The 15,548-nt window shown below is 30.8% G+C and overlaps 2 protein-coding genes and 1 long non-coding RNA gene across 3 annotated transcripts; 2 read left to right on the top strand and 1 right to left on the bottom strand.

The window, feature by feature from the left end:
• The first annotated feature begins 624 nt into the window (after positions 1-624).
• On the top strand, positions 625-2,352 carry LOC125815527 (nectarin-1-like). The gene is made up of 2 exons (XM_049495018.1): positions 625-843; positions 1,638-2,352. Exons 1-2 carry the CDS (start codon positions 726-728, stop codon positions 2,174-2,176), a joined length of 657 nt encoding a protein of 218 aa, XP_049350975.1. The 5' UTR covers positions 625-725; the 3' UTR covers positions 2,177-2,352.
• LOC125815537 (uncharacterized) lies at positions 1,646-15,158 on the bottom strand. Its single transcript, XR_007442175.1, has 2 exons — positions 14,929-15,158; positions 1,646-1,838 (listed from the first exon to the last, which is right to left on the bottom strand). It is a non-coding gene; the product is annotated as an uncharacterized LOC125815537 (long non-coding RNA).
• On the top strand, positions 13,354-15,373 carry LOC125815525 (nectarin-1-like). Its single transcript, XM_049495016.1, has 2 exons — positions 13,354-13,666; positions 14,728-15,373. The coding sequence occupies exons 1-2, from the start codon at positions 13,543-13,545 to the stop codon at positions 15,264-15,266; spliced, it is 663 nt and encodes a 220-aa protein (XP_049350973.1). The 5' UTR covers positions 13,354-13,542; the 3' UTR covers positions 15,267-15,373.
• The last annotated feature ends 175 nt before the right edge of the window (positions 15,374-15,548 follow it).

The raw sequence follows: 15,548 nt of genomic DNA on the forward strand, positions 1-15,548 counted from the left end.
GAATTATACAAATATAATAAAACTCAAAATAACGAATTGATACAAACATAAACTTATGAACTTTAAACAATTATTCAAAATATATTATACAAATTACATTATATAGATTATATTATACAAAATCTGAAAACTACACGTTTATACAAACTTTAAAAAGTTATACACAAAAAGATTGAATGTATATGATGACAAACCTGAAAAACCAAAGGAAATCATCGTCATATACAAATACAAACCATCGTATACAAATACAAATAAAACAAAGAATTGTTAGTTGTGAATTATACAAATGTGATAATTATATCAAACTATAGCTATAATGAGTAATTAAGTTTGATTAATCGTGTAATTTTCGCACATATAAATTAGTGAGGTATCGTCAACGGCAGGAAGTCAAAGTCCAAATAAGCCCAAAACTGAGGCCTGATTTAGGACTGCAGTAGGCCCCATACTGGGCCTGTTTCCTACTGTCTTCGCTTTGGGTGGAAGAGAGGAGAAAAAAACAGCATGGTTCTTGCGTTTACACTCGCACGCTTTCCTCACGTGACTTCAAAGTATTAGTTTGCCCTCTTTATTTTTTATTTTTTTATAAATAAAGCCCACCCGATTTTGTCTATCAATAGCAGTACTTCTCTTCTTCCACATTCCTCTATTTCTGCACCTCTCCTTCTTGCCTAAAATCAAACAAAATATATTTTGCTTATACTTTTCTTCTTAATTCCATCATGTCTGGCTTTGGAAAATTGGTTGTAATTATGGTTGTGTTAGCCATTAGCTTAGATAAAGCTTCTGCTGGAGATCCAGACATGCTTCAAGATGTTTGTGTTGCTGATCTTACCAACAGTAAGTTCCATTTTTTTTTTTTAATTGAGTAAGAGAAAGGTAGATTCTTCATCTGATGTGATTTAAGTTGTTTTGTGGTTTTATTTGCCTTAATTAATTTCTCATTGGTAATACATGTTGACTTTTCTACTTCTCCAAACTGTTGCTTACTACTCAGCTTGTTGTAGGATTTGTTATGAGTGTTGAATCAAGATCCAACTGTATATTAGCTGGCAAAAAGTAGATGGCTGACCGTATTAAATTTATTCAAAATATATAATATAGCAGTCTTGAATCAAAAGTGTAACTATCTAGGGAGGAAATTATCTATGAGTATTAATTATGAATTAAATAGTAGAAAATGATGTTATTTTCAGATTAATGTGTGAAAAAATAAAAATGTCTTGTAGAAGCAATAATAACAACATATCCGGTATGATTTTACAATAATTCTCTTCAATTTTAAACAATTCACTTATTTTGAATCATATAAAATAACTTAATAATTCACTAGAGGAAGTAATAAGAGCAATGAAATTAAGAAAAGCAAATAACATCTTTAAATTAAAAAATAGGAAGGACCTCTCTTTTTGGGGCTAAAAGTGACCTACCTAGCTAAACATTATTCATCTTCGTCTAAGTTCGGAAAAAGAGGTAGCCTTTTTCAGGGGGTCCAATGTCTAGTTGGACTATTTTAAAAAAAAATTAGAGTCACACATGGCCAAATTAATAACATAATGATCTAATCATTATCTTTTCGATTTAAGTACCATATGCTGATTATGCAATTTTCTGTTTTATGTACATGAAAACAGGTTTAACCGTAAACGGTTATCTTTGCAAGAAGAACTTTTCAGAAATAGACTTTTCATCAATGGCCATAGCAAAGGCAGGAGCAACAAACAATACATTTGGTTCTGTAGTCACAGGTGCAAATGTCATGAAAGTCCCTGGTCTTAACACACTTGGTGTGTCGATGGCTCGTATCGACTATGCCCCTGGTGGAATTAACCCACCTCACACTCACCCTCGTGCCACTGAAATGATCTTTGTTTTAGAGGGTGAATTAGACGTTGGCTTTATTACAACATCTAATGTTTTGATTTCAAAACATATTGTAAAAGGTGAAGTGTTTGCTTTCCCTAGAGGACTTGTACATTTCCAGCAGAACAATGGGGATGTTCCAGCTGCCGTCGTCGCGGGGTTCAACAGCCAGTTGCCGGGTACTCAATCGATTGCTACAACGTTGTTCGCTTCATCACCAAGTGTTCCTGATCATGTCTTGACTAAAACATTCCAAGTTGGTACTAAGGAAATCCAGAAAATTAAGTCAAGGCTGGCACCCAAGAAATAGATTATTCGTTAATTAATTACTCGTGTGACAGTTTATTTCGTTTGGTGAGCTTGTTAATTGATAGGGATTTGTGGGTTTATATACGATGGGGAATGGATTGTATATCTTTTGTTTCTAATAATGTTGTAACATTCTATTGTTTCTCTGTTGGTAATAAATGTGATCGTTCTATTTCTGTATCTTTTATGTCTAAATTTCTATAACTAATATACACACCAAAAAAACATACAAAAGATATCCATAAACATAAGAGATCACGAAAAAAGTGGAAGACAAGATACTAGGTGAGAAAATTCAAGCTAAGAATCTTAAAACACCATTGAAGGTTCTAGAGGAAAACTGAATTTTAGAAGAAGAAGAATATTATTTCAATTTGATCTGAGTTTACATTTGTGCTTCCTTATATACAAAAATCTTAGATCCAATCAGTCCCAAATTGCATTCCCTAACTGACTCTAATTAACAACTAACAAATGACAGCTCATCAACTGACTGATCAATTTATACTAACTAACTATGTACAGTAATAACCAACTAAGTACAATAATAACAGAAAATGTGAACTTAACACTCCTCCTCAAGCTGAAGGGTGTAGTATGTTAAGCACACCTAGCTTTGAGCATGACTCAATCCTTTGGTTAATAGATCAACAATTTGTTGTTGTGTGTACATACTCTGTTTGAATCAATCCATCCTTAACCTTGTCTCTGATGAAATGACAATCGATTTCAATATGCTTGGTTCTTTCATGGAATACATGATTTGCAGCTAACTGAATAGCAACTTGCTATCACTTAATAGGCATCTGAATGAACACATTAAGCTCCTTAAACAACCCTATCAACCAGGTTACTTCTGCTACTGCTGAGCTTCTAGACACTGTTTGTTGTTTCTTGGACTTCCAAGACACTAAAGAATCTCCAAATTTCACTATGTAGCCTGTCACTGACCTCCTAGTATTAGGGCAAGCAACCCACTCTGAATCACACCAGCATGTTAATGTTGTGGCAGGTAGAGCCTGCAGCCATATGCCCTGACCAACCGTTCCTTTAAAATATCTCACCACCTTGATGACTGCCTCCCAATGAGACCTTTTTGAATGTTGCATGAACTGACTTAGTGTTTGCATTGCATAACTAATGTCAGGTCTTTGTAATGGTAGCATACGTTAACTTCCCTACTAATCTTTCATAGGATGCATCAACTTTTTGTAGTCCAGCAGTCTGATCAAATTATACTGAGGTTAATCTCAAGTTGGACACTAATGGTGTGGCTGCTGGTTTTGCACCACTCAATCATGTATTAGCTCTAATATGTACTTCTTTTGATTCAAAATAACACCTGTTTTGGACCTTAACACCTCAATTCCCAAAAAGTATTTAAGTTCTCCCAAATCCTTGAGTTTGAATTTCTGATGTAATGTTTCTTTTGCTTGTCTGATTAATAACTCACTATCACCAGTAACAAGTAAATCATCAACATAGATCAGAACAACAACCATCCCCTCTGGCTTCTTCAAGGTGAACAATGAATAATCATGAGAACTTTGAATGAAGCCTGTAGCTAATAAAGTGTTGGTTAGTTTGATATTCCATTGTCTAGAGGCTTGCTTGAGTCCATAATTTTCAGGGCCTGTGAGTTTCATAGGAATCAAAGTTGCACCTGAAGCATCCAATGTACCTATATAGAGAGGGTCATTTGGATCGATTCTCACTGCCGCCATTGTTGTCTTCTTCACAACTCTATTGTAGTGAAACACTACTCTGATCTAATGGATAGCTAGTGTCACTAGCTCTGATACCATGAGAAAATTCAAGCTAAGAATCTGAATACACCATTGAAGGTTCTAGAGGAAAACTGAATTTTAGAAGAAGAAGAATATTATTCTAATCTGATCTGAGTGTTACATTTGTGCCTCATTATATACAAAAATCTTAGATCCAATCAGTCCCAAATTGCATTTCCTAACTGACTTTAATTAACAACTAACAAATGATAACTCATCAACTGACTGATCATTTTATACTAACTATGTACAGTAATAACCAACTAAGTACAATAATAATAGAAAATGTAAACTTAGGGGCCGTTTGGCCATGCGATATGGTATCATGATATGGAATCATGAGATGAAATTGAAGGTTTGTTTGGACATGCGATATGGAATTTTTGTGTTGTATATTTTCTCATAAACATAAAAATACCATAAGTTGTAAAACTATTAATATATCCCCAATTGTTTATTCATTCTTATCAAATAAACAAAAAAATATAAAATCGCACAATAAATTATTACAAAGTTATTTGTTCTCCACTTAAGTAATTGTTTCATCTAACTTTAATTTAATAAACAAAATTGAACTAAATTGTACTTGATATGCTCATATCTCTCAACTACTCCTACAAATAACCTATAAAGTAGAAAAAAAACATGCATTAGTGAGTAAATATTAACTTAGAAGTAAACATTTGTATTTGATGAATTTTTTTTTGCTAATAAAATGGACTTGGTCAAAAAAAATAAAAAACTTTTTCGAAAAAAAAGTTTGGTCTTTATGTTTTAGGGTAGGTTTTAAATAGTCATTTTTTTATTTTTTTCTTTTTATAAGAGAAGAGGAATTGATTTACGTATGTACTTAACAGTTTTAGTCTTTTAAATTAGTTAAATTTAACAAAAATAAAATTATATATATTAACTTAGAAGTTAATACACTAAGATAAAAATTAACAAACATCACTGACTTTTAACTATTTACAAGAAAAATCAATAGTTAAATATTATAGAATAACGAAATTTTTAAAAGTTACCACAAGTTTGAGTCAAAAACACTTCTAATAAATTTTAATCAAAAAAATTATAACTAGTCCACTTGACTAAATATTAATAACTAATTGATCAAATTTTTCCCAAGTCCTCAATCCATTGGACTTGATATTCTTCAGTCATGTGAACGAACATTTTGCGAATACTAAGATTAAGAAAGTGTGGCACCGCCAATGAAAATTGTCTTTTATCAATATTATGCGTAGTCATAAGACTAAGACGGTTTTTTATTATGAAAAATCAAAAAAGTATTACTCCCTTCGTTCTTATTTATAGTCACCAAATGAATCTCTACTTTATCATTTATATTCACCAAATTTAAAGTAATAATAAATTTTATATTGGCGAGAATAATAAATTTTAAAAAGTAATGATGTGATTATAAATTTTATTTACATATGAAACAAATGGTTAGTAGATATAAATGTGGGGTTGTTTTAACAAAATATAGACTCATGGATCAATTATTGTATTAAAATATCTCAAATCATGATATGGAATCACATGGTGATTCCATATCATGGTTTTTGGAGAATATGGTATCACCTCTTATGATATGGAATCATGAGATGGAATCAACGTAAAATCGCATGTCCAAACGTTGATTCCATCTCACGACACCATATTATGATATGGTATCGCATGACCAAACACCTACTTAACATGAATTTGAGATTATGAAGAAAATGGAACATAATGAAAAAAAGTAATGAAGAGTTAAATTGTGTAGTGGACATCCACATAAATTAACATATTTCATAGCATCGACATATATTTTCTTGAACTAAAATTAAACAAACTGACTCGTGCTATGGATGGAAAAGACAAAACATATTGTAGTAAAACAATAATACAAATCTTATTTGGAGAACAAGGAGATTCACTAAGGTAATAAGCATTTCTTTTAAACTCTCTCTAGCAAAGCATTTTTTTTCTTTATCGTTTTTTTAGAAGCTATCGTCTTTTTCTTCTTTGTTGACTCAAACTACAATATAATGTTAGAAATGGGCTGGGGGTTGTATCGAGCAACCCCCAACTAGGGGCGGATGTACAATGTTTCCAGAGGGGTCATCCGACCCCCCTCGGTAAAAAAATTACACTATATATATAAGATTGATTTTTTTTATGTACATATATATATATTTAAAATTGAACCACCTGAATATATATCAAAGGAGTAGCCCAATGGTTGAGGGGGTCCAAGATTTCGTTTAAGTGAGCTTTGGGTCGCGGGATCGATTCCAGGCAATAACATTTTTTTTTGTTGTAATTTTTAGCGATTTTGCAGGTTTTTTTTAAAAAAAAGTTAAAGATAGGCCAGACCCATTTTTATTAAACAAAAGGGGCAAAAAAACGCCCAGATCAGCCCATGTCCACTAAGGGAAAACAAAGCCTAAAGCCCTAAATCATTCTTTCTAATTACAAAATAGAAAACTATCTTAACAAAGAAAATCAGCAAAACAGAGAAATTTTCAACCATTGAAAATTTAGAGACATTGAAAACCAAGCATGTTGTTGTTGCTGCCTGCTGCTTGTTGCCGCTGGTGGAGGAGTGGTGGTACTCCGTGGATTAATTTCATTCTCTCCTTCAGGCTCCATTTGTGATGGCAACCTCTGTAAGTTTTTTTTAAAAAAAATTTTAATATATTTTTTTCAGAATTCTATGCTTTGATTCTGGTATTTGTTGATGTGCTATTTTATTCAGCTGATTGAACTCGGATATTCACTTCTTTTAACAATTTTTTGTTTTTCATATGAAAATTTCAATTCTATTCACTGATTATGAAAGTTATAATTTTATTTGTTTGGGCTTATTTGTTGATTTTATATGTTTATTATGGACATTCAACATTTGTTCAGTGGGTATTAACTTTTATTTATGAGATTCAAACTTTTGTTCATTGTTTATAATTTTGTTTTGGTCCTTATTGCATATTTAATTTTTGTAAGTTTTGACTAAATTTTTATTTTATGATTCAGTCTCAATATTCAGTGAAGAGGTATTTTACACAAGTATCGAAATTAACTTTAGCCTCTCAAAGTCATAGTCAATCTAATAAAAAAGAAAATACTAATCACTCAGAAGTGTCGTTAGATTCTTTTCAAGAATTTGATTTGAGTTCTTTAAAGTTTGATCCTGATGAAAGAACATCAATATTGGACTATCATCCAAACCACCGTGATGTTATTAGAAGAGCATACCTTTTGAATGGTCCTTGTCCACCTCGTTTGGCGGTGCAAGAGTATCCTCAAACAAATATTTTTGGATCAATGTGTTGTTTTAATCATGAATGGTTTGATGCTATATATCATGATTGGTTGGAGTATAGTGTTAGTAAAGACACAGTCTATTGTTTGTATTGCTATCTTTTTAAAGATCATAACACTAATCAAGGAGAAGGGGAGACATTTTCAAATATAGGATTTAAGAGTTGGAACAAAAAGGGTGGTCTTGACAAACATATTGGTCTACCGAAAAGCTTACATAATCAGTCAAAAAAAATGTCAAGATTTACTACAACAACGGTGGTCTATTCAATTTGCATTTGAGAGGCAATCTAATCAACTCAAGCATGGATATTATATGCGCTTAAGTGCGTCGATTGATGTAGTAAGACTTCTCATAAGTCGGGGATTTGCATTTCGAGGTCATGATGAATCTAAATCATCACTTAGTAGGGGTAACTTTCTTGAAATTCTCTCATGGTATGCAAAAAAATGTGATAAAATTCGTGATTATGTTTTGAAACATGCTCCTGTAAATGATCAAATGACTTCTCCAATGATTCAATAAGATAATGTGAGTGCATGTAAGATAGAGACATTTAAAGCTATTCTTAAGGAATTAAATGGTGACTACTTTGCTTTACTAGTTGATGAATCCTTTGATGTGTCACGCAAGGAGCAAATGACTATCGTATTTCGTTGTACTGATAGAATAGAATTTGTAATGGAGTGATTTATTGACATTGTTCATGCTGAAGATACTAGTGCTTCATCTTTAAAGAAGGCAGTTTTTAATTTACTTGCTCAACATTCTTTGAGTCCATCAAGTGTGCGTGGACAATATTATGATGGGGTAAGTAATATGCAAGGTGAGATCAATGGCCTTAAAATGTTGATTAGACGAGAAAGTAAATCGGCTCATTCAATCCATTGCTTTGCTCTTCAACCTCAACTAACTCTTGTTGGGGTCTCTAAAAAGTGTGTTGAAGTGAGAAAACTTATAGTATTGATCTCAAATATTTTTAATGTATAGGGATCTTCTTTTAAGCGTATGGATAATTTACGAGATTCTCAAAAATCAACAATTCAAGTGGCATTAGATATGGGTGAACTTACAACCGATAGGGGCTTGAATCAACAACTTGATTTTTCAAGAGCTTGTGATACTCGTTGGGGATCTCATTATAAATCCTTTAACAATTGTATTACTATGTTTGGCTCTATTCTTGAGGTTCTTGAATCACTTGCTCTTGATGCAAGAAGTATGGATGAAAGAGCCAAGGCAATGAGACATCTTGAAGCTTGTCAAACATTTGAGATTGCGTTTATGTTGTATTTGATGAGAGATGTTTTAGCAATCACAAATGAGCTTAATAAATGCTTACAAAAAAAGAGCAAGATATTGCAAATGCCATGCTACTTGTTGAAGTAGCAAAGAGAAGGTTGCAAGTCTTAAGAGATGATGAATGTGATTCTCTTATTGCCAAGGTATCTACATTTTGTATCAAACATGATGTTTTGATACCTAACTTTGAGGAGCCATATGTTAGCTCTTTAAGATCACAAGGGAAACTTGCTAACTATACAATCTTACATCATTATCGTGTTGAAGTGTTTTGCAATATCATTGATTGACAACTTCAAGAACTTAATGATCGTTTTGATGAGGTGACTAGCGATTTGCTCCATGGAATTGCTTGCTTGAATCCAATTAACTCATTTTCAAGTTTTGACATAAGAAAAGTAATGAGAATGGCTGAATTATATCCAGATGACTTTGATGAATCCAATATGAGTATTCTTGAGAATCAACTTGCAAGTTACATTGTTGATGTTCATGATGTTGATGAAAGGTTCTCTGATCTAAATGGGCTTTGTGAACTTTCCAAAAGATTAGTTCAGACAAAGAAACATTCAAATTATCCTCTTGTATTTCGCTTAGTGAAACTTGCTCTACTTTTACCAGTTGCCACTGCCTCCGTTGAAAGAGTTTTTTCGGCAATGAAGTTTATCAAGAATGACTTGCGGAGTCAAAATGAGTGATGATTTTTTTAGTGGTTGTTTGGTGCCTTATTTAGAAAAAGATGTATTTGATAAGATTTCTAATGATGTTATTATTAAGACATTTCAAGATATGAAACCTCGTAGAATACAATTGTAAAAATGTATGTAGTTGTATTTTCAAATGTAAAACTATGTTTTGATAGGTTTATCCGCATGTTTGATTTCTTAACCTCCCTTCAAGGTTGTGTAGTTTTGTAATGTAATGAAGTCATTTTATTCCAAAAAAATTTTTTGTGCAGAAATAGTATTTTCGCTTTGATTTGTGTTTTTTGTTAATCTTTCTAATGTTAAATTTGTGTTTGCTCTCCATTTGCACTTTCAGGAGCCGAAGAGAATTCTATAGGAATTGAAGAACTTGTAGAACTTTTTGAATGAGTTGTGCTACTTTATTATCATTTTATAGATATGTACTTTAAATTTGTTTCTTAAGATAAGTTGTAATTGTAAGAAATTATTTGAACTGAGGATTTTTTTTATCAATCCGTTTGTTAATCAATCCGTTCATATACCCGACTCGTTTATTTATGAATAATATTAACGTGTTTAATTATTTTTTTTGAACCCCCTTGATAGAATTCCTGCCTCCGCCACTGCCCCAACCTCCTTTTCCGTCAATATCAAAACTATTTAAGAGTCAAGTCTGGCATTTTTTTTCCCTGTTTCTTTCCGTCTTTTTTCATCACACAATATATATGGGAGTTAATTCTATACAATATGATGAAGGATACAGCAAGAAAGTGACATAATACAGACGACTTTATTTACGTTTAACACTACGCCACGTACATACCGTAAAAGGAAATTAATTGTCTTCCCTGATCATAACGTTGTACTTGAAATCCTATTAACGCCATTAACATTGACACTATTTTAGTTTCAAACAATCGTACGATCTTTAGTAGTAATTAATTAACGGCAATAACTTAATTATCGTTAAATATGTATTTTTAACGACAATTAGCACTCTGTAAATATCCCTAAAATCTATATCAACATTGGATCCAATGATAATTAATATTTTATCACTCTTTGTTAATATATATATTGCCGCTAAAAGTTTTTTGCTATAGTGTTTATATCTATGATGCATAATTCAATTTAGATAAACACCAAAGACATTAAATTTAACTAAATCAGATTGTTCTTAACGTATTTATTGCTTTGGTACAAGAACTTAATAATTTAATATTGTGGTATTAATTTGTTTCATTGTACATGCGTAGTGGGTTGTTAATTCTTGAAAACATTACTCCCTCCTTCCCATATTATAAGTCACCCCTTTCTAGAAATAGCCGGATCACAATATATGTCATTTTATAAAACTTATGCATAAATTACCATATTTTGTCCATTGTATATGAAAATGTAATTACTTTGACTAATCTAGAAAATCTACAAGTAATTAATTTCATTGGGAGAGTACTTCATTCATTAATTAACTACTTTCTTTATTCACTACTTATTCTATAAAATCTGATTTTGAAAAAAAATATCACAAACAAATTTTAAAAAAAAAAGATGAAAAAAAAATCAAAAATAATCTTGAAATTTGAAGCTTCAACAAATTTTATCAAGGAAGATGACATTTCAAAAGTTCAAAGGATGTAAAAATAGAAGACTCAACCAAAACATGTGAAGGCCAAATTGAGAAAAATCAAGATCCAAATAAAGGAGTTATGCATCATTTAAATCAAAACAAATGATTTGTTGAACTAGAACTAAAATTAATTTGTCGTCTAATTTCATTATCAATAACATCAGATTCAACAGGAAAATTTACATCAATTTGAAGTAATGGAATTTGAATATTTTGATGTTGTCATGTTTGCTTTAAGAATTAATATATAAAAATATAAAAAAAACATTTTACACAAAATATATAGGAAAATTGAGGTGGGAAAAACTTAATTTTTAAAATTTTTGGATCAAATGGTGTAAAAATTTAGCTCCAAAAAGTAAAATTTAAATAGTCATCCAAATGCATTTATATTTTTGAAATCTAACATTTCATCATTTATTACAAAGTTGTCATAAACAAACATTAAATAAGGGCATAAGGGTAAAATTACCTTATTTCTTAATGCAAGTGCAAATGAAAAAGGTAATACGGGACGGAGGGAGTAATAATCAATCAAGGTCAAGCATATATCACGCTAAAAATGGACAAAAATTGACCATCAAAATCAAGTTAGCCTAGGCAACTAAAAAGTAAGACACAAGGAATAACATAATTTAAGAAGTACTCTCTCTCTCTCTCTCTATATATATATATATATATATATATATAATATAAGTAATTAAGTAGATTGCTAAGTATTTGTTTTCATTTCGGGTGGGTGGAGTAACTCTTTGCGACGACTTGAAAATGAAAGTTAAACAATAATTAAGTTCAATCTATGGATTAATTATTTGAACTATATTATTAACGCGCTTGATCTGTTATTTGTATTCGAAAAAATAAATAAATTAGATAACAGCTACAATGTTAATTTTTACAAAAAGCATATTTTTATGTTACAAAGAGAATTAATATACATAAAATTAACTTTTATAAAAAAATCTGTTATTAATGTGATTTTTATGTCCCAAATAGATGTCATCCGTGACATTTGCGATGCCGAGTAGAGTTGAGATTGAGGTCAAGCAACCATGTTGAATTCCTTATTTTTTGGATATAAGATCAACTTTGTATATTACCTCGATTAATGCTTACCTTTAAAGATAGGATCCATCGAAATCATAATACGGAGAGTTCATTTCTCAAATTATTACTTTTTATAAAAGTCAATATAATATACTCTAATTTGTGTCATTGTAAAATCATTCAACTTATCAATTATTCCGTGAAAGCTAATAAATTATTTTTTATCACATTAGAATTGTCCAACTTATGAATTGTGCAAAAAAATTGCTAAAGTAATTTTTAATTATTTTTAATTCATTAAACATATGACTGGTTTCTCAAATAATAAATGAATTAAGATAGAGGAAATTTCATGGATGGTCATCCAATCTTATTATACGAGATGTCTTTTGTTACATAATAATTATTATTTTTTACTTCAATTATCTCAAAAATTGCTTCAATTAGGCTTGAGGAGGCAGTTTATTTGGTATTTTTGAACAAATAAATGAAAGAAAATTAAAGATTGAACAGAGGAATGAGCAACAATAAAAAGTATCAAAGAATTAAGTTAATAATTATCCTAGAACTCTTTTCTTTTAATCAAGACAGGTTTTAGAACATTCACCTGATCTAATTAAATAAATAAACCAATTAAGGTCAAGACAATTTTTGTGATAACCTGATCAAAATAAGATGATTTTTATTTGATAAAAAAATAAAATAAATACCTAATACTTCGCTTTGGGTCAAAGAGGATATAAACAGCATGGTTCTTGCGTTTGCACCCGCACGCTTTCCTCACGTGACTTCAAAGTCTACTCAAGATTTTATTAAGAGCCTGGTATGATTTTGGTTTAAAAGTTAGTCAAATCTACTTTTAAAATTTATTTTTAGCTTTTGAGTGTTTTGACAAATTTAAAAATAATTAAAAATACTCAAAAAAAAGTTAAAGGTCAAAAAAAAGATTCACTTACTTTTTATTTTTTGACTTAAAAATTATTTAGGTTTGACCATTTTTTAAAAGCTACTTTATCTGTCCAATAATAGTTGTCCACTATCGACTTGACACATTTCTTAAGAAACAATAAATAATAGAGTAATATTACTATTTTATCTTTTGACTTTATTAAATTTAATGCTCTGAGAAATTCGTTAATAAATAGTATTTAATAGCAATGGTAAAATAGACATAAAAAATAAATTATTTTTTGATTTTCTAAATTAGACAAATATTATTGATTAACTATTTTTTTAATATAGTGAACAACTTCTTCTTTTTTAACCCTCCCTAGGAACTCCCACCCTTTTTTGCTCCCTTGGTGACTCGAACTCGCAACCTTCGGGTTGAAAGTGAGGGGTGCTACCATCCGAGCAACTCCCTCTCGTCGATATAGTGAACAACTATCGTTAGACGGAGGAAGTATTTTTTTTTAAAAAGCAAATCGAAATAGGCTCTATGTCTATTCTCCTCTTATAAATAAAGCTCATCCAATTTTCTCTCTCCATTGTCTCAAAGTAATTTAAAGCTCTCTCTTAAACAAATTCCTCTATTTTTGTGCCTCTCTTTTTTGCCTAAATCAAAATAAGAAATTATTTCTTACCAATACTTTTCTTCTTAATTCCACCATGTCTGCCTTTGGAAAAATTGTTGTAATTATGGCTGTTGTTGTGTTAGCCATTAGTTTAGATAAAGCTTGTGCTGGAGATCCAGATATGCTTCAAGATGTTTGTGTTGCTGATCTTACCAACAGTAAGTTCCATTTTACTTCCGAACTACTTTTTTTTTAGTCTGTTTCAAAATGAATGATCATTTCCCTCTTTTTCGATAACACTTTAATTAATTTCAGTTTTTCATTTGTCATTTGTTTAAGGCCGCAAGATTAGAGACTATCTTGATGCATTTGGCATAAATTAAACTGAGGCCCATAAAATTAAAAAATCTTCTTTAATTTTTCAAAATTTTGTGTCGAGTCAAACTAGTTCAATTCTTATTAACGAGACAGCTGCTTCTCTCTTTTTTGGTTTCTTTGAGACTGAGAAAGGTAGATTCTTGATAAGTTTGTTTGTGCCTTATACTTGTCCAAATTGCTTCTTCTTGCTTGCTTACTTGTTATACCATTTATTATGAGTGTTGAATCAAGATTCAACATTCCAACTATACAAATTAGCTGGCAAAAGTTAAAAGAAGAAAATTGACTATATCAGTAATTAATTTCTACCAATAATTGTTTCAAATTATTTATCATTAATATAATTGTTCTTAAACACTCCCAAATGCCTCAAAAATAAGATATTTAATAACAAGATTATATCTTTAAAAAAATATAATTAAAGGTAAAATAATTTTTAAAAATACTCCTCCTAATTAATGAGTTTTAACTTTTAATTGAACATGTAAATAAACGAGTATTGGTTAGCAGCGGTCACCAAATATAATCAATTCCTCCAACTTTTTTTTTTCTCGTTAAGAGCAGTTTGGTACACCCACTTTTGAAATCAATCATAAAAGATATACTTTTATCACTTCCTCAAATGATTATATCTTCTTAGAGTAGTAATAATAATATTTTAAATCGAAAAAAATGATGTTTTCTTTATTTTTTTCAAGTGAGAAATATTTTGGATCAATTTTTTTTACTAAAGTAAAATATAAAAAGGACAAAAAGATAGTACTACTTAGTGAACATTTCGTACTATATATGCAATAAAAAAAATGTCTTCCACATTATTATCTAATCATTAATTTTATGCGATTCATGTTAAAAAAACACTTTACTTATGGAATTTTCTGTTTTATTTACACGAAAACAGGCTTAACCGTAAATGGTTATTTTTGTAAGAAGAACTTTTCAGAAATAGACTTTTCATCAATGGTCATAGCAAAGGCAGGAGCAACAAACAATACATTTGGTTCTATAGTGACAGGTGCAAATGTCATGAAAGTCCCTGGCCTTAACACACTTGGTGTGTCGATGGCTCGTATTGACTATGCCCCTGGTGGAATTAACCCACCTCACACTCATCCTCGTGCCACTGAAATGATATTTGTATTAGAGGGTGAATTAGACGTTGGCTTTATTACAACATCTAATGTTTTGATTACAAAACATATTGTAAAAGGTGAAGTGTTTGCTTTCCCTAGAGGACTTGTACATTTCCAGCAGAACAATGGGGATGTTCCGGCAGCCGTCGTCGCGGGGTTCAACAGCCAGTTACCGGGAACTCAATCGATTGCTACAACGTTGTTCGCTTCATCACCAAGTGTTCCTGATAGTGTCTTGACTAAAACATTCCAAGTTGGTACTAAGCAAATTCAGAAAATTAAGTCAAGGCTTGCACCTAAGAAATAAATATTGTTTCGTTAATTAATTGTTCTTTGTAACAATAATTTACTTTGGTGAGTTTGTTAATTGACAAAGATTTGTGTGTTCATATACGATGGGGTTGGATTTATTTTTTTGTGTCCTTTTTTAAATTTATCTCCAATAATGTTGTAACAGCCTATTGTTTCTCTGTTGATCAAGAATAAATGTGATCGATTTCTTATTTTACGCTCTATAATTAGTAAACTAATTACCTGAAAAAAAGGTAAGACAACTTGTTTCTAAAAAAGTTCATTAGACAACTTGTAT

The sequence above is a fragment of the Solanum verrucosum genome, unplaced genomic scaffold (genome assembly GCF_900185275.1).
Source record: "Solanum verrucosum unplaced genomic scaffold, falcon-dt-bn FXZP01000261.1, whole genome shotgun sequence".
In the NCBI taxonomy this organism is placed as follows: domain Eukaryota; kingdom Viridiplantae; phylum Streptophyta; class Magnoliopsida; order Solanales; family Solanaceae; genus Solanum; species Solanum verrucosum.

What these genes read in the sequence shown, in the direction of transcription:
- LOC125815525 (XM_049495016.1), top strand. Translation starts at nt 13,543, where the DNA reads ATGTCTGCCTTTGGAAAAATTGTTGTAATTATGGCTGTTGTTGTGTTA. An exon ending in TGTTGCTGATCTTACCAACA is followed by an intron (nt 13,667 to 14,727) that starts GTAAGTTCCATT and finishes ACACGAAAACAG; the next exon opens with GCTTAACCGTAAATGGTTAT.
- LOC125815527 (XM_049495018.1), top strand. Translation starts at nt 726, where the DNA reads ATGTCTGGCTTTGGAAAATTGGTTGTAATTATGGTTGTGTTAGCCATT. An exon ending in TGTTGCTGATCTTACCAACA is followed by an intron (nt 844 to 1,637) that starts GTAAGTTCCATT and finishes ACATGAAAACAG; the next exon opens with GTTTAACCGTAAACGGTTAT.